Source organism: Pimephales promelas, chromosome 15 (genome assembly GCF_988280905.1).
Source record: "Pimephales promelas chromosome 15, fPimPro1.hap1.1, whole genome shotgun sequence".
In the NCBI taxonomy this organism is placed as follows: domain Eukaryota; kingdom Metazoa; phylum Chordata; class Actinopteri; order Cypriniformes; family Leuciscidae; genus Pimephales; species Pimephales promelas.
This window is the reverse complement of record NC_142783.1, coordinates 33,397,730-33,425,582: the sequence shown is the minus strand read 5'-3', so window position 1 is coordinate 33,425,582 and position 27,853 is coordinate 33,397,730. Positions and strand designations below refer to the sequence as shown.

Genomic DNA, 27,853 nt, shown 5'->3' with positions numbered 1-27,853 from the left:
CTGCAGAGAGCTCTTAAAGGGGCCACACCTTATTTACACTCGTTACAGTCTGAAATAAAACAAGATGAGAAATTAAATATTCCCAGCACTTTCTATGATGTAGTATGCTTGCTTATCAAAGGAAGTAATAAGAAATGACTCTTACATTAGCCTAGTGAGAACAGGGTGTTGGGGGAATCACTTTTTTTCTCTTTTTCATCAAACCACAATTTTTGCAAGTTCCCTCAATTTTTGCAAATTCCTGCAATTTCATCCATAAAATTGCATAAATATCCCGCATATTCCATCGCATTTTTAAAGAAAACGGGCCGCGTAATCAATCAATTTTTGCCCGCAACAATCACAAAAAAACTCCGTGTTTTTCTGGAAGGACTGACTACTATTATGGCAAATGTTATATATAAATCGCAAATTTTTTCACAAATTTTTGGAAATTACCACCACAAAATCAGTCACTTTGATCGCAAAAATCACACAAAAAAAATCGTGAAATCCTGGAGGGACTGATTGACATAACGTGAGGTTGTATTTATTTGTTCTAGGGCCTTTACTGCTTCCAAGGTTTTCAGCAACACAAGTAAGCCACAATAGATGCTTTTTATAGTCTTTTAAAAAACAAACAAACATACAAACATCTTTTAGGTTGTGGAAAGTTTCAGGGGGAACAACTACACTGGGACACTAAAGGCCAATTTATACCAGTAGGTACAGCGTAGCATACGCACAGACGCGTACCATACCGCGTACCCTTCGCCGTAGCCTGACGCGCACCTCCTCAAAAATGCAACTACACGTCGCGATGACGCGGACCGCAAGATCTGTGATTGGTCGGCTTGGTAGCATCGCATTTCCTCCTACGCATTTCCGCATGTACCATCTCCTCCGACGCCTTCTCTCGTTTCTGCCTTTTAGTTTTTGTATTTTCGCTAAAATTAACTGTTTTTCCACCTCAATAAGCTCCAGCTCCAACATGATCCGCTCTCTTTCAGTCGCCATTGCTTGTAGTAACCATAGACAGTAAAAGAAATGGAGAGAGCGATCTCATTGGAAGTCCATTAAGACGATTAAAGCCCGTTTTTGGCGATTTTTTAGCACTTCCGTCCCCACACTACGACGTACCCTCGACGCGGAAGTATAAATTGGCCTTAAATCAAATATACTTCTTTATATACACACGCTGTTTCGAGGTGTGACACCGGTGATCCCTCGACTGATAATTTGGGCCTTTTTTTTTTATTGCGATATATTGTGGCATGATATATTGATACATCCCTAACATACACTAAATGTGACTCTTTTTTTTCAGGACCATTTTAACCTTTTCAAATCATGTCCATGAATTTGTGTGTGTTGGGGATATATTTAAATTGCCAATCATTAATTAACCAATCATTAATACCATTGATCAGCTCTACCAAACGTGGATGTTTTTCCACTAAGAAACGAACATTGTTATGTTTTATTGATACTGTGAAGATGCTTTGATGCAATCTATATTGTGAAAAGCGCTATGTAAATGTACTTTACTTGACTTGTGTGTGTGATAAAGGATTTTGAAGGCCGATACCGATACAAATATTTTGGGGTTTTAAAATCCGATATTCCGATATATCGGCCGATATTTTATTTATTTATTTAAACTGGACAGTCACAAACTGATAGTCACAAATTTTGTCATGCTTATTTGAGTTAATAGAACTGATGTGGATGTTCTTTTAATTGTTATTCAAGCAACGTATGTCTCGCGACCGACTCAACGAGTGTTGCCAACAGGAACGGTGTAGAGCGCCCTCTGGTGGACAAACTATACAACTCCAACACTCATGACATGCTTCAAGCGTGTTTCGTCTGTTTTTATTTTATTTTTGAAATATTCGGCCATTATAACTGCTGATGCCAATAATTTGGAAAATGCCTAATATCGGCCGATAATATCGGTCTGCCGATATATCGGTCTGGCTCTAATAGAAAATATGGTACTTTTTCAAGTAAATAAATTCAAAAACACCACCATAAATGGATAGACAAAACTTTATCAAAGACAGTGATATAAAATTTTAAATAAATATAAATTAGGATCACACCTGAGTCCTCTGTGCCCACATTTGCCCACAATTACAGAATTAAGGGCTATAAAGTGAATACGGTTTGAGGGCTACATTACATTTTTAACCCAACATTTGGGTTTGTCCATATTTGAAACAACCCAGCGTTTTTAGAGTGTAAGAAACGAACATTGTTATTATGTTTTGATTGATACTGTGAAGCTGCTTTGATGCAATCTATATTGTGAAAAGCGCTATATAAATGTACTTGACTTGAGTGTGTGTTCACATAGCAAGTCCCAAAACCTTTACCAATTTTTGTCTGTTCCTCAAGTAGCAAAGACATAAACTCCCGAACCCATTTAAGGGTAATAATTGAATTAATGTCCAACAAATTAAAAACATAATACAGATACGCAAATGCTTGCTTTTTTCAAAAACACTTTTTGTAAACGATATGATCACAGACGATATACTAGATGTGCATAAACCGGAGCCCGCTGAAGGTTCAGGTACATGTGTTCTCCCCCGTATTTTCTAAACTCTTAGAATGGAAAGATGTCACATGAAACACTAGATCTGGTTGCTTAAAACGTTAAAGCTATTCAGGGTGATTTAACTGGTCTTAAAAAGCGATTGTAAAGACTTTAGTGATCATTTGGGAAAGTCATAACACGAGCAGTAAAATGAAGCCAGCTGAGCTTTGATAAAGAGCTGTCTGACTTGTTCACAGTCACACTAAACGTGAACAAAATCACGCACGTGTGCAGTATTGCATATCAGTTACCAGCAGCTGGGAGTGTGTAAATTACACTGCGAGCCGAGCGTGGGGGGCACAGGTGGGGTAGCACATTGTCCCATTAAGCCATGGCCAACACAAGCAATGCCTGAAGCTACCTCTCCTGCACTTTACTCTCTGGATCGAGCTACTACACTTGGGGAGAAAAACACAAAACCCGTCCAAACGCTTAAAGGATTCGGGGTATGATTTCCATGGAGGCATTTGACAAATGTGAAAACACAGAGGTTGGGTTCAATATATTTGGACCTCTTTGAGGTCATATCAGTATTTTGAAGACCCTATTGACAATTCATCCTTAGAATAACAGGGCAGCTTTGTCCAAACACCAGGGGAAACATTCCTTAAACAAAAGATGGACATAGTTTCCAGTGACCTAAACTGAACCGCAGCGTTCAGAGTGCATCATATTTTCCATGTCGAAACAAATTGAAAGATTTTAATCATCCCCTTAAAAAAAACTACCTCGGTAATTCAGAAGGTCAATAAACATGTTGCCTCCATCTCTCTCACTGACTTGACACAAGTACCGATCTGAGCCTCGGGTTGCTCGGGAGGATGTTGCGAAACCTCACTCGCTTCGGAGTGACGTTTTGTGTGGGTTGACCAGCAGCGTGAAGACAGAATATATTAAATATATCAAATTAAGAAAGGCTTGTCATCTGCACGCCCTTCCAGAACGTGGACTAAAAAGAGAGAGGGTGGAGCACATGAAGATTGAGGATAGTATACAAGAGGAATGTGTGATCAAAACATTAACAACCAAATTTAATATCTTAAACGCAACTTATGCATATATATATACACACTAAATGTGACTCTCTTTTTTTCAGGACCATTTAACCTTTTCGTTGTCCATGTCCATGAATTTGTGTGTGTTGGGGATATTCAAAATAATTAACCAATCATTAATACCATTGATCAGCTCTACCAAACGTGGGTGTTTTTCCACTACACTGTGTCAAAATATACACATATGGACAAACCCAAATGTTGGGTTAAAAAGGTAATTAAAAAAATGTACTGTTGAAAGTGAAAGTTGAAGTTGGGTTAAAATTTTAACACTAAAACCGTATTCTGGACAAATGTGGGCAAAATAGTTTTGATTTAATTTTAAAAAATACTGAGCGGTTCAAGACTTGGCTACTTTTCCTAAGTTTGCCTCTTGAACACGCACATTTTTTTTTTTTCTCAATTCTACAATGTTAAGTGGGTGAAAAAACTCCTTAATCTTGTATTTGGGTCAAAAATGGGCACCCATAGAAATGAATGGGAAAAACTGTAATTTAGAGCAAGCCAAAATAAGACAGCAAAGTCACTTCATCTTTAGGTTTTAGCTCTAAGAACTTATTGGAAAGATATTCTAATGTAGTTAAGTAGTAAATAAAAAAATAAAACATAAAAATAAGCACAATTTACATAGAAAATAGAGCCCGACCGATAAAGGATTTTTAAGGCCGATACCGATACAAATATTTTGGGGTTTTAAAATGCGATATTCCGATATATATCGGCCGATATTTTATTTATTTAAACTGGAGATGATTAGTCACTAATTTTGTCATGCTTATTTGAGTTAATAGAACTGATGTGGATGTTCTTTTAATTGTTATTCAAGCAATGTATGTTTCGTGACCAGCTCAACGAGTGTTGCCAACGGGAACGGTGTAGAGCGCCCTCTGGTGGACAAACTATACAACTCCAACTCTCATGACATGGTTCAAGCGTGTTTCGTCTGTTTTTTTTTTTGTTTTGTTTTTTTTTTTAAATATTCATTTATCGGCCATTATAACTTCCGATACCGATAGTTTGGAAAATGCCTAATATCGGCCGATAATATCGGTCTGCCGATATATCGGTCTGGCTCTAATAGAAAATATGGTACTTTTTGAAGTAAATAAATTCAAAAACACCACCATAAATGGATAGACAAAACTTTATCGAAGACAGGGATATAAAATTTAAAATAAATATAAATTAGGATCACACCTGAGTCCTCTGTGCCCACATTTGTCCACAATTACAGAATTAAGGGCTATAAAGTGAATACGGTTTGAGAGCTACATTACATTTTTAACCCAACATTTGGGTTTGTCCATATTTGACCCAAATTTGGCTTGAAACAACCCAGCGTTTTTTAGAGTGTAAGAAACGAACATTGTTATTATGTTTTGATTGATACTGTGAAGCTGCTTTGATGCAATCTATATTGTGAAAAGCGCTATATACATAAATATACTTGACATGTGCGTGTGTGTTCACATAGCAAGTCCCAAAACCTTTACCAATTTTTGTCTGTTCCTCAAGTAGTAAAGACATAAACTCCCGAACCCCTTTAAGGGTAATAATTTAATTAATCTTCAACAAATTAAAAACATAATACAGATAAACAAATGATAAAGGTTTGCTTGCTGCAATCCCTTTCACCAAAAACGCAACTAGTTGTGCTGTGTTTAACAGAAATCTGTCTAAAACCAGATGATTACATTACTTTAAATGAGTCCACCCCGTTATAAACATGAGCCTCGACTGAAAGGTATTTCTCAGGGCTTTGGTTTCAAGTATAATTCTTCTGAAGTGATGGTTCTTTATATAAGAATTTGCTTATACAGGCTTATATAGACTTTATCAAAGAATTTGCTGATTTTCGGCTACAAAGACTTAATTGTTGGTGACGTTCTAAACTCTATTCTAGACCCATTGCCTTAATCATACTTTACAGTACTGCGCTGTCAGAGCCCAAACATCACGATGGCACATTCATTTTCCTGCTTCCAATGTTAACAAGCGGCGGCAAATTGTTTGCACAGAATAATGAGTGGTTCTCGGTAGGCTAACCGTCAAAGACAGCAAGTGTATATAGAGGAACACTGCTGGATCATTAATCAATGATAAACTGAGACAAGCTAAACCGGAATAGTGTAAACATGCATTAGCACAGACACTCGCATGTCTTTTTCTTACCGGTGTTGATGTATTTCTATTGTAACAGGGTTCGAATTTTTGGTCACACTTTAGATTAGGGTCCATTTCTCACTTTTAACTATTAAAACCACAGCAAAGTTTCTATACACTGTAAAAAAATATTGATGGTTTAACTTAAAAAAGTACCTTAAAATTTTAAGTTCATTGAACTGGAAAAAGTGAGTTAATACAACGAAGGAGAATGATTTAATCAGAAACTCAAAATTATATGTTATCTGAACTAAATAAATTATTTAAGTTGATTTGACAAAAGAAAAAAATGTTGTGATTACTACACTGTAAAAAAATATTGTTGGTTTAACTTAAAAAAGTAACTTAAAATTTTAAGTTCATTGAACTGGAAAAAGTGAGTTAATACAATGAAGGAGATTAATTTAATCATCAGAAACTCAAAATTATATGTTATCTGAACTAAATAAATTATTTAAGTTGATTTGACAAAAGAAAAAAATGTTGTGATTACCACACTGTAAAAAATATTGTTGGTTTAACTTAAAAAAGTAAGTAACCTGGGTTGCCTTAAAATTTTAAGTTGATTGAACTGAAAAAAGTGAGTTAATACAATGAAGGAGATTCATTTAATCATCAGAAACTCAAAAATAAGTTCAACTAAATAAATTATTATAAAGTTGATTTGACAAAAGAAAATATGTTGTGATAACAAATCTTTACAGTGTAGTCCACAAACTTTGCTGTGACAAAGATAGCATTCAACTCTCTTTACTGCGAGTTACTGAACATCAGATTTCTGTAAAAAATCAGTTTTTCAAAAAGGCTGTAATTATTCTTCATTGAAAATCAGTATAGCTATAGTTACTGTACGACTGCTGTGGATGTTACATCATCTAATTGTGGCACTGGTTGGATTTTTTAATAGTCTAAAATGACTCTTAAAGCAATAACTGATTATTATAAGTCTGCAACTGCAAAAATAGCATTACTGAAATAAAGATCACACAGAACGTATGAAAGGAAACTTGTAAACCCTTTGGTCAGTCAGAACACAACAGCCAAATGTTTGCAAGAATGTGCTGAGCTGGAAGTTTTGTGAATTTACCTTTTCTTTAAAGAACTGAAGGTATCCGACATATTTTACTACACTAAATTGGATATTCAATATTTTAATTTCCTTCTGCTCATTTAAAGTAATCCCTGCACTGGCATTAAGGAGGTAAAAAAAGACCTCAAAGCAACCATTAGCGGATTACATCCAAGACACGGCTCATTGCTCTCGTCATAAATTCACGAATTACAACTATTTATGGACAAAAACTTGTTAAATCACTTTTAAAACCAAATAACCATCTAACAGAACTGATAAAAATGACCACAAAATATAGACATAGTCCAGACGGTCCCTGGTATATGGTAATGTGAGAGCGGTGACTCTTGAGAGAACTCAAATGTTCATCCCTGTGGTGTGAAGCAGAGCGGGACCGAATGCTAATGAGAGACACCTGTGTGTGTGAGACACACACCGGCCTTGAGTCTCACCAGAGCCCGTCTAACGGAGAGCCTTGGCACTTTTTATTAGCCCCGTTGTGCATCATCTTGGTTGCAGTTCCAGTAGAATTCCACCGGGGGTGATCACGGGCGAGAGCAGAATGAATGGGAGTCTATGGGGCTAAACGGCTAAATGTGTAGCCTTTTGTGATTTGCACCTGAGAGCATGCAGATGAAATTAAACTCATTTAGCTTTAACTTCAGAGCAATAAACTCTTGTATGTTTGTCATGTAACACCACTTATTTTCATTTCAGAACAACCAAAAAAGCATTTCAGATGATGGCCAAAAGCTGGTTAATCCAATTATGCCTTCCGATCTTGCAAAGTCACATGAATGTTTTGATACACATCATAGTCATGTGTTTTCATTATAGTTTATGCACACGTTTTGTTATTGGATTAAAAAAAATGTATCTGACTCAAACAAGCCATTTTTAGAATTTATGTTTCCATCTAGCATTTTTTTTAAAGCAATATCCCAAAATGTGCATAAAAAATAGGTGGATGGAAACATAGTGACTGTTTGAGCTGAATGAATGACGCGATCCGCCCACGCCAGACAGTCACAGACGATAGTAGGGATGCAGTCGAGTTCACGGCCACTGCAATCCTCACAGATGGCAGGTACCCTGAGGCTTCTTGATCCGTGGATCCCACATAATCCAGGCCTAAATTAGTTGCCACATGGAAAACTTCCTGCTGAGAGCAGCTCTCTTAATTCGAGGTATTTACTCCTGACTCCTCGGACTGACGAGCAGAATTATGAATTAGCATAATGACAAGAATCCCAGTTCTCTTACCTCATTGGCTGAGTGCGGAGGGCTGTCTTTAGATCCTCTACCACCTTGTTTCTCATTTCCATTTCCTCTTCGTCGAAGGCAAAAAGTGTCTGCATCTGAAATACGAGTGATTTTTGTCATAATTTTACTTTGGTTTTCGACAATGACACTGATAAAATTTACAGCAGAACAAATATGCTTCTAAAAAGCTTCAAACAATGTCCAACTTTATTTTAGCATTGTCACCATTGTTAGTATTCATATATGAATATTGTTAGAACTGTCAGAATATACCCAGATGTACAGTTTTGGGAAATTAGGATATTAAGATTAAGAATCAATTAATTAGGCTTAGTTTAAGCTCTCATAGTTCAAGATCTCATTAACTTTAATTCCAAGTTCTGATGCTACAGCTACGCATCCCCGGCTTGGTAAAGTCGTATTTAGTTTTGTTTAACATCCCGTTCTGATCTCTGACAGTAACAATTTCAAATTGAACGCAGAGGGAAATATGAGTTGCCCAATTGGATGTGACCGTCTTAATAGTGTTTTATGAATGGCTGTGTAATTTCAAATAACCCTAAACTGAGCTCATCTAATAACTAAGAGCTACCACAATTCAGCTTCATAAAATGAAGTCATGGTGCAAAGTCAGACAGAATCCATCAAGAATAAAGTAAACAGAGATATATGCAAAAAAACAGCTCCGTCTCTCTCACAGACCTTCATTGGTAAAGCATTAAAGGGGTAGTTCACTTTTAAAAAAAAAACAAAAAAAAACTTTTGCTGATAATTTACTCACCCCCATGTCATCCAAGATGTCCATGTCTTTCTTTCTTCAGTCGAAAAAAAAAATTAAGGTTTTTGATGAAAACATTCCAGGATTTTTCTCCATATAATGGACTTCAATGGGGACCAAACGGTTCAAGGTCCAAATGAGAGTTTCAGTGCAAACTGCAAACTGTTCAAAGGGCTTTAAACGACACCAGACGATGAATAAGGGTCTTATCAAGCGAAACGATCGATCATTTAAAAAGAAAAATAACAAAGTTTACATTTTATAAGCTCAAATGATCGCCTTGCTCTGTTCTGTGATGCGTGTTCGTGACTTTCCTGTTCGAACTCGTTCATGAAAATGAACAAATCTTTTCCCGAGTCAATTCGTTTATTTCGTTCGTTGAATGAACCAAATGGCACGAAAAAAGATTTGTTCATTTTGATAAACGAGTTCGAACAGGAGAGTCACAAACGCTCATCACAGAACAGAGCAAGGCGACCATTTGAGCTTATAAAATGTAAACTTTGTTATTTTTCTTTTTAAATGAGCGATCGTTTCGCTTGATAAGACCCTTATTCATCGTCTGGTGTCGTTTAAAGCCCTTTGAACAGTTTGCAGTTTGCACTGAAACTGTCTTTTGGACCTTGAACCGTTTGGTCCCCATAGAAGTCCATTATATGGAGAAAATCCTGGAATGAAATCATCAAAAACCTGAATTTTTTTTCGACTGAAGAAAGAAAGACATGGACATCTTGGATGACATGAGTAAATTATCAGCAAAAGTTTTTTTTAAAAGTGAACTACTCCTTTAAGATGACAATAATTAAGGAAATTTGCATTTTCATATTTTAATTACAAAGCCGACTGGGATTTATTTTCTGAAACCAAGACGATAATCAACAATCATCTGCAAAGTCAGTAGACCTGTAAATAGCGTGTGCTATCAGGGGAAGCTTACATCGGAAAAGCTGCTTAATAACATATTACAGTGCTATAAAAACACAAGGTTGATTGCATTTTGGCAGTCTAGTTTGCTACCATGAATCCACTGAAAAACTGGTAGTCTCGGACGATGGTCACAAACAGTCAACACAGTGTTTTCTACATTCTTGGCCGAATTCGCAAGCATAATTTAGGTTTCCAAATTCTTTAGACTAATTCAAATGAACAACTTGTGGACTTGTGTCTTATTTTGTGAATTAATCTAGACTGCAAACTCTGGTACTATATATGCCCAACACAAGTCAAATGCCAGACAAATTACCAGCAGTAGATCAGAACCACTAAACTCGTCAAACTCAGTGAAATCAGATGAAGCTTTGACTGCGGTGTGTCCAACCAAAACACACTGTTGATATTTCTGTGTAGAGAAAAAGCTCACATTTTAGTAGCTAATCTCCATGTTATTCCACATGAACCTTAGAACTTTATAAGACCTTTACTGAGGATAATTAATACCTCATAATACCTCATCTATGGCAACATTCAAGACCCAGTTAACCCTTATGCTGCATTAGGGACATTTTTGGTCTTTTGCAGTTTAATTTATTTGATCATTTTGGCTGTTTTAATGCAAATGGTATGTAATTTGGCAAAATTATCCAAATAATCCAAATCTAATCCAAATAATACAAATCTAAAGTTTTCTCTTTGCATTTAGTTTACTGAAAATAATTGAATTTTTGTTTTTTTTTCCTCTTATACAAATCGATGGTTTCGCCACCAAAACTGGTAATTAAAGTGTTAAAATCCTGAAATTGAATACATTTTTGGTAGTTATGATGAGGACTGATGCTGGTTAAAAGATTTAACTTGGTAAAAGTGGAAAATAATAATAATAAATAATATTTTAGGCAATGTTTAAATGTGGCCATTTTTGGCCCTTAATGCACTCAACGGTGTTAAAAATCTAATGCAGCACAAGGGTTAAAAGGCACATTTTTTTAAAGGGGTGGTTGATTGTGATTTCACTTTTCTAACTTTAGTTCGTGTGTAATGTCGCTGTTTGAGCATAACCAACATCTGCAAAGTTACAACACTCAAAGTTCAAAGCAAAGGGAGATATTTGCTTTTAAAGAAATTGTTTTTTTAAGGACTACAACAAATGGCTCGTAAAACTACACAAGCTTCCTCCCGGCTTAGTGACATCACTAACCCTAAAATTTACATAAGCCCCGCCCCCGGGAACACAAGCCCCCGGGAACTACACCAGCTTCCTTCCGGCTTAGTGACATCACTAACCCTAAAATTTACATAGGCCCCGCCCCCGGGAACACAAGCCCCCGGGAACTACACCAGCTTCCTTCCGGCTTAGTGACATCACTAACCCTAAAATTTACATAAGCCCCGCCCCCGGGAACACGCAGTCCATGTTGAGAAGAGGAAGAGGAGTTGTACTCGAGCACATTTGTGAGTCAGCTCAAACTTTAGCATCAGTCATGCACTCTTGAAGCTCCGCCCACTGTGTCGGGAGCTCATTTGCATTTAAAGGGCCAGACACAAAACGGTGTGTTTTGGCTCACCCTCAAAAAGTGACAACTTTAACATGCTATATAAAAATATCTGTGGGGTATTTTGAGCTAAAACTTTGCATACACACTATGGGGACATCATTGATTTATTTTACATCTTGTGAAAAGATGCGTTTCGGATAATGTGATTATATGTATCCTATGTGACTGTAATGTATATGTGGGTGTCTAAATGTATTGTATGTACAATGTAAAGAGACCGTGCTTCTATATACATAAAACTACTTCTTCTTCAATAAGTTTTCCCCACCTCGCCCGACATCAAAATCAGGTTTAATCACAAAGGGTGCAAATGTTTCTGTAAGAAATGTAAAGGTAACAGAGTAAATACTTACAGCTGCCATGGAGTTGATGCGGTCTATGTAGTAATCAGGCCAACTGGTAGCAAGCTTGTTGGGGTCCTCTTGTTCCTAAGGCAAGAACACCAGAGAGTTATAATACAGTAGATTCCACATTGTATTCATTATCTAACTATGGGGGAGAAAAAACAACAACTTGGCATTTCATTCCCCCCTCAGAAGACGTCTCTTACTTAAGTCAATATGAACGAGTCTATGACAACTGAAATTGTTTATTCCCAAACAAGTGAAGTGACCAGATCAGTGTTTACAGAGGAGAATGAGAAACTGTAATGAAATGGAGTCGTGGTGCTTTGGAGCCTGAGGTCTGGACTTGTGCACGACGCTCTGGTTGTTTTTAGTTAAAACATTTTAGTTTTAATCACCGTATATCATATGAAACAGTTCAGGTTCTGATATAAGGGTTAATCTGAGCCCATCTGTTTATCGGGTAGTATTATTGCTATGGTGAACATGGATTGACTTTCCCTGCTGCCTTCCTAACTGTGGGTTATATTCTGTGATGGTTGGCTGCAAAAGTATTATTTTCAAATTCAATTTTCCAACCATTATGCTGCTTGTTTGTATCTTGCAGGAGTTTGACCTTTTAACCTTTTAAATTTCACACGAAATGTGATGTTTTACAACAGAGGGACACGATATGCCTAAGATGACAACTATCAGAAATATTTCAAGAACAGAGCTTTGTGCACTACACAACACTATACAACACCTACACTACACCTACACTACACTACACCTACACTACACTACACTATACAACACCTACACTACACTACACCACACTACACTACACTACACCTACACTACACTACACTATACAACACCTACACTACACCTAAACTACACTACACTACACAACACCTACACTACACTACACTACACCTACACTACACCACACTACACTACACTTACACTACACCACACTACACCACACCTACACTACACTACACTATACTACACTACACAACACTATACAACACCTACACTACACTACACTACACCTACACTACACCACACTACACCACACTTACACTACACCTACACTACACCTACACTACACTACACTACACCTACACTACACCACACTACACTACACTACACTACACTACACCTACACTACACTACACCACACTACACTACACCACACTACACCACACCTACACTACACTACACTATACTACACTACACAACACTATACAACACCTACACTACACTACACTATACTACACTACACAACACTATACAACACCTACACTACACTACAGTACACCTACACTACACTATACAACACCTACACTACACTACACCACACTACACCACACCACACTACACCTACACTACACCACACCACACCACACTACACCTACACTACACTACACTACACTACACTACACCACACCACACTACACTACACTACACTACACTACACTACACCTACACTACACTACACCACACTACAGTACACCACACTACACCACACTACATCTACACCACACTACACTACACTACACCACACTACACTACACTACACCTACACTACACTACACCACACTACACCACACTACACTACACTACACACTACACTACACCACACTACACCACACTACACCACACTACACCTACACTACACTACACTACACCACACTACACTACACCTACACTACACTACACTACACCACACCACACCACACTACACTACACCACACTACACCTACACCACACTACACCACACCACACTACACTACACTACACTACACTACACTACACTACACTACACCTACACTACACCTACACTACACTACACCACACTACACCTACACTACACTACACTACACCACACCACACCACACCACACCACACCACACCACACTACACTACACCTACACTACACTACACTACACTACACCTACACTACACTACACCACACTACACCTACACTACACTACACCTACACTACATCTACACCACACTACACTACACCTACACTACACTACACCTACACTACACTACACCTACACTACATCTACACTACACTACACTACACCTACACTACACTACACTACACTACACTACACCTACACTACACTACATCTACACCACACTACACCACACTACACCTACACTACACTACACCTACACTACATCTACACCACACTACACTACACCTACACTACACTACACCTACACTACACTACACCACACTACACCACACCACACTACACCTACACTACACCACACCACACCACACTACACCTACACTACACTACACTACACTACACTACACTACACTACACCACACCACACTACACTACACTACACTACACCTACACTACACTACACCACACTACAGTACACCACACTACACCACACTACACTACACCACACTACATCTACACCACACTACACTACACTACACCACACTACACTACACTACACCTACACTACACTACACCACACTACACCACACTACACTACACTACACACTACACTACACCACACTACACCACACTACACCACACTACACCTACACTACACTACACTACACCACACTACACTACACCTACACTACACTACACTACACCACACCACACCACACTACACTACACCACACTACACCTACACCACACTACACCACACCACACTACACTACACTACACTACACTACACTACACTACACCTACACTACACCTACACTACACTACACCACACTACACCTACACTACACTACACTACACCACACCACACCACACCACACCACACCACACCACACTACACTACACCTACACTACACTACACTACACTACACCTACACTACACTACACCACACTACACCTACACTACACTACACCTACACTACATCTACACCACACTACACTACACCTACACTACACTACACCTACACTACACTACACCTACACTACATCTACACTACACTACACTACACCTACACTACACTACACTACACTACACTACACCTACACTACACTACATCTACACCACACTACACCACACTACACCTACACTACACTACACCTACACTACATCTACACCACACTACACTACACCTACACTACACTACACCTACACTACACTACACCACACTACACCACACCACACTACACCTACACTACACCACACCACACCACACTACACCTACACTACACTACACTACACTACACTACACTACACTACACCACACCACACTACACTACACTACACTACACCTACACTACACTACACCACACTACAGTACACCACACTACACCACACTACACTACACCACACTACATCTACACCACACTACACCACACTACACCTACACTACACTACACCACACTACACCACACTACACTACACTACACACTACACTACACCACACTACACCACACTACACCACACTACACCTACACTACACTACACTACACCACACTACACTACACCTACACTACACTACACTACACCACACCACACCACACTACACTACACCACACTACACCTACACCACACTACACCACACCACACTACACTACACTACACTACACTACACTACACTACACTACACCTACACTACACCTACACTACACTACACCACACTACACCTACACTACACTACACTACACCACACCACACCACACCACACCACACCACACTACACTACACCTACACTACACTACACTACACTACACCTACACTACACTACACCACACTACACCTACACTACACTACACCTACACTACATCTACACCACACTACACTACACCTACACTACACTACACCTACACTACACTACACCTACACTACATCTACACTACACTACACTACACCTACACTACACTACACTACACTACACTACACCTACACTACACTACATCTACACCACACTACACCACACTACACCTACACTACACTACACCTACACTACATCTACACCACACTACACTACACCTACACTACACTACACCTACACTACACTACACCTACACTACACCTACACTACACTACACTACACCTACACTACACTACACTACACTACACTACACCTACACTACACTACATCTACACCACACTACACTACACCTACACTACACTACACCTACACTACACTACACTACACTACACCACACTACATCTACACCACACACTGTCAAGCCAGACAAAACAGCAACACCCTCAAATGTTTAACTTGCAATTAGATTTAAGCAACTGGCTTCTTTCCTCTCAGCGGAAAGTGTTGAACATCAGAGCGAAACAAAGCTGGAACGCAGCACAAGCGCTTGGCCTGGAGCTCGATCATGTGTTGTGTTTTCAGATTTGTACAGAGATGTCAGTTGCAGCCAAACTGATTGTGACAATTAGATTACACAGTTTAATGAGTGTTCACATTCTTCACCCCTCAATTCCTTATCACTCACAGTCTCAATCGTGTCACGTTGCTCCGGAAGGTTATTAGACGCCCTTATTTCCCTCTCTGGTACAAATAAAAAGCGGTAGAGAGAGATGGGGCATTCTTGGCTTAAGGTCAGCACAGTAGTGAACTGATCCTCCTGTGTGTCAATATTTGCACTATCAATAAAAAGGAGCAATAGAGGATCGTAACGATAATAAACATTATTTTTGCCAGCAGATTCCCAGTATGGGTCAAACACAGTTTAGAGAAGAAACCCAAATCATTTTCTTTTGTTAATCAGCAATTATTCCAGTTCCTCTGGAATAATGGATCCGTTTGGCTGCCTTTACTCAAGAAGAATTCAATCCCACCATGACCAGGGTGACCTCTGGGGTTGTGTGTTCGCTGACGTGTTTCTCCATTTCTCCGATTTCTGTGGTTTTGTTTGAACACCGTTTCATCTTTCAGATTGTGCGCATGAGTGTTTATGGAGATTTGGAGCATTTTTGGCTGAACTCAAAGACTTCTTTGAGGGTCCAGCTGTCAAAATGCGAATAGGATGACACAGTTATCCAAACAGGAAACAGATAAATGTTTGTGAAGGGTGTGCACTCTGCAACCCTATACACAAACAACTGGTATGCCGTTTACAAATCATCACTCTCAGTAGGGTTGACTTTGTGCCAAACTGCCATGTAAAAGACATCGCAAAAAAAAAGTTTTATAAATCTGTTATACTGCCATGCTGAAGTAAACCTGACATCTCACCTCATTTCCAGCAAATAAGAAGAGCATCATGACGAATTAAAGAAACGGAGGACAGATACTTCTATGGTTAGTGCATTGGATCTGAAAGGATCCCTTTATTAGTGTAAGTCGGGTGGGAAAAAAAAGTAGGCTACAGGATATTGAATTTTTATAGATTGCATAATCGGAATGTATCCTTAAGGTAGAAAAGATTATGCGAGTTTGAGAACAACGCAAACACATGTTTAACCTTTAAACTTTTATTGGCACGCCAACGATATTAGCTATATAATAAGGTGGATCTGTTCCTTATTACCTCAGAAGAGTGACAGCTCAGGGCATGAGCTCAAAAAGATGTAGAGATGAAATGGACATTTGCAAATGCTTTCCTTGCAACCTCAGGCAGGAACAGGCATTGGCTGTTCTAGCCGTCTCCAAATAATAATAACAGCCTACATATAATAACTAGTTCACTTTTAAAAAAATAAAAAAAATACTGATAATTTACTCACCCCGATGTCATCCAAGATGTCCACGTCTTTCTTTCTTCAGTCGAAAAGAAATTAAGGTTTTTGATGAAAACATTCCAGGATTTTTCTCCATATAATGGACTTCAATGGGGTCCAAACGGTTCAAGGTCCAAATGAGAGTTTCAGTGCAAACTGTTCAAAGGGCTTTAAACGACACCAGACGATGAATAAGGGTCTTATTTAGCGAAACGATCTGTCATGTCAAATATAAATAAAAATGTTTAAGTTTTATAAGCACAAATGCTCGCCCTGGTTGTGTTCTGTTCGAACTCGTTCATCAAAATGAACGAATCTTTTTTCGAGTCATTTCGTTATAACCAAAAAATAAATAACCAAACGACTGGAAAAAAGATTTGTTAATTTTGATGAGCGAGTTCGAACAGGAGAACAGAGCAAGGCGAGCATTTGTGCTTATAAAACTTAAACTTTTTTATTTATTTATTAAATGAGCGATCGTTTCACTTGATAAGACCCTTATTCGTCATCTGGTGTCGTTTAAAGCCCTTTGAACAGTTTGCACTGAAACTGTCTTTTGGACCTTGAACTGTTTGGACCCCATTGAAGTCCATTATATGGAGAAAAATGATGGAATTTTTTCATCAAAAACCTTAATTTCTTTTCGACTGAAGAAAGAAAGACGTGGACATCTTGGATGACATGGGGGTGAGTAAATTATCAGCAAAAGTTTTTTTTTTAAAGTGAACTACTCCTTTAACAGTGGATATATTAAAACAAAAACATATCCCTGTTAAAACAGCTGGTTTTTGTGGCATAAAAAATTAAACAAAGATAAGTCGCGTCAGAATTTTTGCATGTTTAATGTAAGAAAACCAAAACGTAAAATTTCTGAGAAAAAGTTGAAGCACCCATTGATTTCATTTTAGCACTCGGTCTTTTTGGATGGGACTCGATTAGCTTGGCACATCTTGACATGGCAATATTTTCCCATTCTTCTTTGCAAAAACATTCCAGACCTGTTAAAGGGATGGTTCACCCAAAAATGAAAATTCTGTCATTAATTAATCACCCTCAAGACTTTCGTTCATCTTTAGAACACAAATAAAGATATTTTTGATAAAATCTGAGAGCTTTCTGTGAGCTTTCTTTCTCCAATAAATGTCAGTCGTACTCTTATCTGTAAGACCATAAATTACAGAGTATTTTAACTTGTTTCCGCTATTATAACGAGACAAAATCCTTTGGCATTGTGCTGATATGTGCCGTTGAAGTCTGACTTTCTCTCCTGGAAATGGGGAAGCCTCTTACAGCATCCCTAACCAGATTTCTCTTTGTCAGTTTTGAAGTTCTTGATAATGTCAAGTTGTGCCATACTTTATTGCATTTAACTCATTGATGAATAGGGTTGGGTATCGTTTGAATTTGAACAATTCTGATTCCGATTCCGATTCCTTGTTTTGATTCCGGTTCCTAACGATTCTCGATTCCGATTCTTTTAAGAGGCAGGGTCAAAAAACTTTAGCTAACCTTGCTAACCAACGGTCTTTCTGAAGGAAATACTCCTTCTGTCACAAATACTCCTTTTGTCACAAATTTAGCATTTTGCAGAGATTTCGTTATTTTTAGAAAAGTGAAGCCACACTTTGGACCACCGACGTAAGCTACTAATGTTCGACTCGCGCGGTTATGCCAACACTTCCGGTAGACGCTTCTTCGTTGGTGTTGTTCAGCGGTTTCTTCTTCCGCTCGGCGGACTGTGAATATCGAAACTAGGATTCGAAATTTTAACTTTGGAACCGGGACTAACTTTTCGTTTTTCCCGGAATCGTTCAAATCAATACTCGATTCTCGATACCCAACCCTATTGATGAATGTCTTAATTTTTTTCCATTTATCCATTTATCTAATTCCCTGGAATTATCATTATTATTATTTTTAGCTCTCACCTACATATACCGTTCAACGATCCTGTTTATGTTTTGTAATCTCTTTGCGGCCTGTGGCTCATGTAGCAGCATGTGTAACCGGCCGTACTCGACCCACTCGAACAGGCGTCTTCGGCACGGTAGGCGGACATGCTAACAAGATGACTAAAGACCGCAGCCTCCAGCGTTTCTCCTCCAAACTTTCTAATTTGATTTATCTTTGTCATTTTTCACATCACAAAAAAACTGTTTTAACAGGGTGTGTACATTTTTTATATCCACTGTACATAAGTGTAAACACAGGAGGTAGAAAATTTACCGATTCAATGTTCAGTACTGTATATTCCTAAAATCTGTATCCTTCATTAAGCACAGATTTCACTCTGCATTCACCCATGCTGTGTGTTTTTACATTGTGGGGGGAACCAGAGCAAGCTGAGCAAAGGTGATTATAACTATATTTACATTTTATTATAATAAAGGACTGGTCAGTCTAGACAAAAATGGTCTTAAACCAAATATTTGATTGGGATATGCATTCTATGCCTCAGCAACACAACAAAATAAAACCATTGAAATTAACTCTATTTACTGACAATTCTATTTGTGTGGCGTGAAGAGAGTAATTTATGCAGAGAATTTCCTAAAAAAAACCTTCTAACTCAATTTTAGTGACTTATATTCACACTGTGAGTCCAAAACTGTTTATTTGTGTATCCTATTGGAATCTGATCTGTCCACAACGGTTCAGATCTGATTTGTGTGTCCATGTGTCTTTCGTTTTCTGGAATATCTGCATTGGTTTCTATGGCAATGATGTTGCGTCGGTAGACCTACTCCACACTCTTAGAAGAAATGGTTCTATTTAGAACCAGAAATGGTTCCATCCCCCGTTTCATATATGGAACTCTATATAGAACCATTTTTTTTTTTTGGTAAAAGGATCTATTGGCCAAGTACGGAACCCCAGGGTTCTATATAGAACCCCTTTTTTAAGAGTGTATAGAACCTTTTAGGGGTTCCAAATACGTAGCGCTGATAGAACCTTTTAAGGTTCTATATAGAACCTTTTCTTCTAAGAGTGAAACAACGAGCACAACTTGAAGGCGTTTGCAATACACATGCAACCAGCTGGATGTACATTATCCCTTACGTATAAGTTAAGCGAGGTAATGCATTAATGAAGTTGTAATTTTGCGATGTGTATATACTGACACAGAGCTCTGACGGTCTGCACAAGCTCAGCAGTGTGTTATGCGAGTTATATTTGTGGGCCAAACAAGTATCTGTTCCTTCAATAACAGTTTGCCTCTCCAGAATCTTCCAGCTAAATCACATTAGCAAACAGACTTCTGCCTGTCCCGAAGCCAGCGCAGTAATTGCCCTTGTTTTTTAGATCTAGACAACCATCTTTCCAGAATCTCGATGGGTTGTCCTCTTTTCTAACCTGCCAATATATACAGAGATTTCATTTCCAATGCAAAAATAAGTTGTATTTTACAATGATTTATCCAGATCTGCTTCTCTCAAGTTAAACTCCAGTCAATGATGTTTAAAGTCAACCTAAAACTAATGTTGTTGTGACTGCCTTTATAATCATACTGTGATGCATTTCAGAGTACACTTGGAACTCTCAGATAAGTTCGCATGATTTTATTAGAATTTACAATCTGGATATTTATCGAACTTCTGGGTCTTCGTTTTTGTCAGTCTGTGCAAATATACTTCTCACAGGCTGATAAAGCGGCAGTCACTTCATATTATGGCGCAGTGGTATAGTGTTCCCAAAGCGTCAGCTACTGGCACAGTATCTCGTTCTCTACCTAGAGAATCAAGGTGACATGTGTAACTGAGATATTTCTCATTGAAAGCTAATTAAACTAAAAGATGCATTAGCTATCTGCATGAATGGCATGACTGAACGTGCAGAATTAGACATTGTGGTGGTGAAAACTGTGTGATTTCTCAAGGCTGCACTGTTAAGGCCCTTGCACGCTGAGACCGAAATTCGTGTCCGAAATTTTCGCACCATAAAAAATAAAAACAAACTCACGTTATGTCAATCACGCCTCCGAAACTTTCGTCTGTCATTAAAAAAAATCGTCCCGGGTTCGTTTTTCTGCGTTTTATCGCATCCGTAGCAAGCAGTTTGAATGGTGTTTTGGCAATTTAAAGCCACCGAATCACGAATTCGGGAAAAAAACGCATACGAAAATATAAAGGCCTTTAGGGTTAGTTTAAGATGTCGCTGTAGATTTAGCACAACACCACATTTCCACATTACAGTAAAATACCAGTTTATATGGCATTCTGGGTCATTTTGATTGAGCGAGATTATATTTTAGTGTTCCTGTACACTGATCGTGATTTTAACGGTAAAAGACTGTAAAAATGCTACTGTGAAAGTACTGTGTTAATTGGTTAACAGAAAGTTTCCTTACTGTATATGGTAAATACCTATAATAGTAGGAAAAAATACATACTATGGTAGTAAATGGGGAATGAGATCTGTTTGATTAAAACATTCTTCCAAATATCTTCCTTTGTGTTCAGCAGAACAAATAAACACATAGAGGTTTGGAACAACATGAGGGTGAGTAAATACTGACAGAATTTTCAATTTTGGGTGAACTAACCCTTTAATATAGATGAGATATTATAGTAAAATACAGTACATAAAAAAGGTTGTAACTTGTGGAAGGTGTTGCGGTAATGAGAGAAATTAAACAAAATAATGCTAATTTAAAAATAAATATTATTTCAGATTTCTAAGTAACTGTGCGTGACTGTTAATAATCGGTTTTTAAAAATATTTAGTTTTCTTACGGTGTTGATGTTTTCACACTGTTGCGGTAATGAGACTTTATAGGACTTGTTAAAGGAAATTATGCTCAAAAAGGTCTTAAATTGTAACTAAATGTGTTTAAATGAATGTTCACAAATTCTCCAAACTTTGTTTCTAATGTCTGATTGGGTTTTTTTTAATTTTCATGTTTGAATTTTTTAAAACCAAGCTTTCGTGAGAATCACCCATATAATACAATTGAAGAGTTCAGATGCAAAAGCCTCTAAATGCCATTAGAAATTTTCTTCTTTAATGATGATTTTTATCAAACTTGTATATTTAAGTTCAGTAATTTCACTTAAATAACAATTAATAGGTAATTATCATTGCCATTTAAGTGAAATCACTGAACTTAAATATACAAGCTTGATAAAAAAATGATCATTCTAGAAGAAAATTTCAAATGGCACTTAGAGGCTTTTGCATCTGAACTCTTCAATTGTAAATTGCATTACAGTACATTTACTGTAAGCCAAAATACAGCAACTTACTGCAAGTAACTTTATGTAATTACACAAGGAATTGTTTCCAGTGTGCACGGACATTTACTTGATGGTTTTTCAGTGCAGGGAACCTCAGAGGAACAGCTTCAACTTCTCTCGGCCATCTTGATTCATTCAAGTCTCTCTTTCGAGTGATTTCTCTAAACACATAGCCTTGCTTGTTCCATTTACATTGCTGTGCATTTTAAGCAGGCCATGTGGTGGGCTTCTATGGCAATTCTCCATCACTGCAGACATGAATGAGCTTTTTGTTTGATCTCACAACTTGTTTTCCAAGACGTCTGTTCTGTTGCTTGGTTCTGGTTCCTGTTTCCTGGATTTGGTTTGAGAGTTTTTTTTTTCCACCTCTCTTCTAACCTTCAGCTCTGAGAGGACGTCATTTTTGAGCGCTGCACCTCAACTGCTGACAACTTTGTTCCAGAAACTATGTTACAATAACTACAAATCCTCACATTGCCACATCCCACTTTCCCAGGCCAAGTGTCCAGAGCTCCAGGTGCAAGCATGGGTCCAAACTTTCTACAAGGCTATGTAGATACAATGGAAACTAAACTGTAGCAGTCATTGCCAGACCGGAGCTACAGTGGTTGTCGTTCACTCCGCAGCCCCTTTCAAAACAATAGCACTTCCATAAAAACATAACCTGGAAATGGCTAAAGCCAATTCATTTAAATCTCTATTCCACTGAGGCTTCTGAAAGCAGTCAATGTCTTCTCTTTCTCTCTGTAATCAGGGAGAAAGGGAGTAATATCCTGAAAGTGGCTGACCACAGACATGGGTTTCAAAAGGATGGTGTCTAGAGGAGGAAGGGAGAGGCTGTGTGTGTGTGTGTGATAAGTGTGGTAGACCTTTTGGCTGGAGGATTCAAAGAAGCTGTAGTTTTCCAACATCCATTTCAAAGGCTTTCTCTCGCAATTAAATGTTCACAATTCTGAATCTATGAAAAAATAAAGCACTTCCTTGCGAAACCTAAACCTTTCTATAGTCAGAAAGAAAAAAAGAAGCCATTTACCGTAAAAAGGAGTCCTAAATAGACGCCGGTCTCTTTTACACGCCTGCTGTGGTGACAGGTTTGAATAAATAAAGGCTGGACATACAGTAATATAGTAGGCTAATTCTTACATTAACTTATTTGTTAAACAATTTGATGCTTTCCGTCTATCAGCCTATGCTATTTGGATCGTTATCTCTAGGCCTACACTTAATGAACAACATCTCAACACTAAATTAAAGGCCTGTCTCATATACAAGCCGACGCAGTTTTACGGTAGTCTGTTTAGCCATCTGCTAAAAAGATTGATTGAAAAATGATTTACATTGTGAACTCACCTTTTTCTTGCTGCAATAGATCTGCCATTTCTTCTCATCAGGCAAAGCAAACATGGCTTCCCTGTTCTTGTCTGTGAGATCCAATTCATCCTGAAAAAGGGAAAAGACACGACAACTGAGCCACCCATAACCTCATACATCTTAAAAAGCATGGTGATAGATATAATGCCAGCCCAATTTGTCACTGTGTGTGTTGTAATCGTTACAGCATTCAAATAAAACAGTGTAGTTCATGTGTATTTGTAGTACATTCAGGTGTGTGTTGAGTGTGTAAGTTAAAGAGAAAGCGTGTAGCACTAGCAACCTCAACTTTACATATTGTAACAAACCACAGGATTAGTTCGCGTGTCACTTGCCGTGGATTATTTCCAATCCAGTGAGCCCTGGGTTGAGTTTGAACTACTGTGAAGCTCACATAGCATTAAGAGTGTGTGAATGTCATTAAATTAGAATTAAATAATATCTAATCATATTAATGAAGTAAAGGGCAGCACAAGCTGAGAAACGTTTTCACATTAATGCATTTACTGGGTTTTATATGAAAGTTAGCAGTAAAATTAATAAAAGTATAGATAAAACATTGGATATTTACTGTATGGCAGATTTAGTGGAACATGTCATGAACTAGTACAACTATGTGAACATCATAGATCAGAAGTTAAACTGTAAGAATAAGAGTAATATTCTTAATAAATCGCATTTCTCACATTGCTCAGTAGTGGGACAGTATGTTTGTCTAACATGCATTTCTAATGCGTAATTTACATTCCCAAGTATCTCTAAATAAAATAAAAAAAAAAAAAAAAACATCTATGGTGGAAAAACGGTTCCTTTTTACTGTGTCGAATACATTTTTCTCCAAAGGATCTGACAAATTTCTCTAATACCTTGAAATTTAATTTGTAAATCCAACAAATTAACCAAAAAATAATAATCATTCTCTACAGCTGATTGGTTCCTGCTGTGTCAGTAGCCAATGAGCTCGCTGCTCAGCATCTGCAAGCACATATCAACATTCTAATTTCCATTACCATGCCAAACACTTATTCTTAATATAATTTAAATAATATAAGGTTACATATGATCACAATTATGGGTGATTTAGACTGATAATGAGATGTATTCTATTTAGAACTGTAGATTATGTTTCAGGAATATAGAAAAAAAATGAACAATTTGACAATTTGATTCCCAATTGTTCTCTATTGAGGCATGGGCATACAATAATAGTGAGAGAGGGAACAAGGAAAAAAGGCAGGGTTAAAATGAGGGAGGTGCAGGAAAGACTTTGTGAGGGAAAGATTTAGAGATGGTCAAAAATGGAAGGAAGTCATATGTGGCCCACAGAGGACTGACAGGAAACGGTTTCAGCCAGCAGTGACCAAGCAGAGAGCATCATAAAAAAGCAAGAAAAAAAAATGAAGAAAGTACAACTTAAGAGGAATAAATATGAAAACATAGAGTAAAATGTAGCATAAAATCAGGCCTCATGTTAACACTCTTAGAAGAAAAGGTTCTATATAGAACCTTAAAAGGTTCTATCAGCGCTACGTATTTGGAACCCCTCTTAAAAAAGGGGTTCCTATGGGTTCTATATAGAACCCTGGGGTTCCATACTTGGCCAATAGAACCTTTTTGGAGTTCCATATATGAAGCGGGAGATGGAACCATTTCTGGTTCTAAATAGAACCATTTCTTCTAAGAGTGTAATGATGGAAATTTGTTTTTTTGTGTCCCATTTTTGACAACAAAACTATAATTGTATCTGTACAATATTTAAATGAAAGATAATAGGCCTTTTGAAGAGTAGCATTGCAGTACATGGGTTTCTACGGACTACTTTCCATTATGAAAATGAGCAATCTGGAAATTCAAAAGATATATTTTATTAGAGATCACTTCCGGCGCCCGAGCCCTCAGATCACTTGGACGTGGCTGTGGTTAAAAGAGGTAAAAACGATATAAATACGGTTGGTTTTCTCACACAAACCGCTCGTTTCGTGTCTTAGGCCATCAATGTGTACTTACATTTACGAGTCATTAAATCATGTTTAATTTGGACTTCTCTGTGCATGCTCTTTGAGGTGGTGACCATAGACCTCCATTATATGACTGACAGACAAGAACGGTTTGACCTAAAAATATCAAAATAGAAACTACTGTGGAAACAAAGACACCTACATATTGGATGCCCTAAGATAAACTATCCCTTTAAGGATCAGTCTCACTTCCACTTAAGTAAATCGGACGTTCCTAAACTGGCAGAAACAATCTCTCACAATGACAAACCAAACCTTATTCGTCACACACTTCCTCTACTGACCCACTCCCTTCTCATCCAGATCTAATCAGCTGATTCACGATGAGAGGACAGAAAGGTTGACTGAGGTGACAGCATTAGTCAGGAAGCTCATTGGCCGATACCACCACACCCAGAGGAAGAAACACATCTCTGACCTCTCCACTGCAGGAAGGCTGGGCAGCCGAAAGGAGGGAAAGGGCTGTACCGTCGTTATGCCATGTTATTCTGTAATCTTCACTCATTATTTCATTTGAAAAAAAAAACTGTCTGACTAATCAGGCATCATTCATTGCTTCATTTAATCATTTCTTTCTCCTTTAGACACATATACAAGCACATTCACACACACACACACACACACATGCAGACGCAATGCTAAGTCTAAACGAAAGGTTTTGGAAATACTAATTGCGTCCGATGACGATAAACTCTTCCAGATTTAAGACAACTTATTATTAATTGTTCTGACAGGGTCTATTTATTTTATATTTTAAACAATTCAATGTTCAATCAAAATGTTATCTGTTTGACCACACATATGGCATTTTTTTGAACGAGTCTAAAATTAAGTGCATCATAAAAACAAATGTATGTAAACAGTTCAAATCAATTCGGTATAGTTTTAAATTGCTTTATGCACGTTGTTCCACATTGACAAGTTTGAGGTTGACATTTATGCATTTATCAATTTTTTACAGGAATCTTTTTGCACTTTTGAGATATTTATCTAGTCGATATTGATTTATTACAAACATAGCCTTCAAATTGGGAGAGTAAAGATTATTTTGACGGATGAAAATGAATGACACAGCACAGCATGTAAAAATACAAAGATATACTCTGGTGGAATTGTTGTATGGCAGGTCATAAAGGGTTCAATTCTACACTCTAAAAATTCCTGGGTTGTTTTAACCCAACTTTGGGTCAAATATAGACAAACCCAGCCATTGGGTTAAATTTTTTAATTCAATTTTTAACCCAACATTTGGGTTTGTCCATATTAGATCCAAAGTTGGGTTAAAACAACCCAGCATTTTTAGAGTGTACATTAATGCATAAAGTTCCTGCATCTTGTTATTGACGGCCTCTTCAGACAAACACATATGAAGAGTTCAGATGCAAAAGCCTCTAAATGCCATTTGAAATCTTCTTCTTTAATGATGATTTTTTTATCAAACTTGTATATTTAAGTTCAGCAATTTCACTTAAATAACAATTAATAGGTAATTAAAGTGAAATTACTGAACTTAAATATACAAGCTTGATAAAAAAATCATCATTCTAGAAGAAAATTTCAAATGGCACTTTGAGGCTTTTGCATCTGAACTCTTCATATACACTCTTTCTCAGTGCATTGATTTGTGTTTCATGTTTTTTCTCCCTCGAAACTGTGTGGCTTCTCAGGTTTCGGCTTCATCTGTTCATGCATCTGCTCGTTTCTGCCTTCAGCTTTAATATCAGCTGACCTGTGTCATGTCCTCACAAAACTTATTACTACAGCTGGCCCACGTGCCCATTTCTTTTAAAAGTAGACACGCATACA

At 37.8% G+C, this 27,853-nt stretch overlaps 1 protein-coding gene across 6 annotated transcripts in view; it reads right to left on the bottom strand.

The window, feature by feature from the left end:
• Positions 1–27,853, bottom strand: part of daam2 (dishevelled associated activator of morphogenesis 2) — a 111,529-nt gene that overhangs the window by 38,779 nt on the left and 44,897 nt on the right. For all 6 annotated transcript variants that reach the window (XM_089120570.1, XM_089120571.1, XM_089120572.1 and 3 more), the window contains exons 3-5: positions 24,009–24,098; positions 11,758–11,832; positions 8,135–8,229 (exon numbers count right to left, since the gene is read on the bottom strand). In XM_089120570.1, coding sequence (XP_088976696.1) covers positions 8,135–8,229; positions 11,758–11,832; positions 24,009–24,098 — 260 coding nt within the window. The remainder of the gene's footprint in view (positions 1–8,134; positions 8,230–11,757; positions 11,833–24,008; positions 24,099–27,853) is intronic.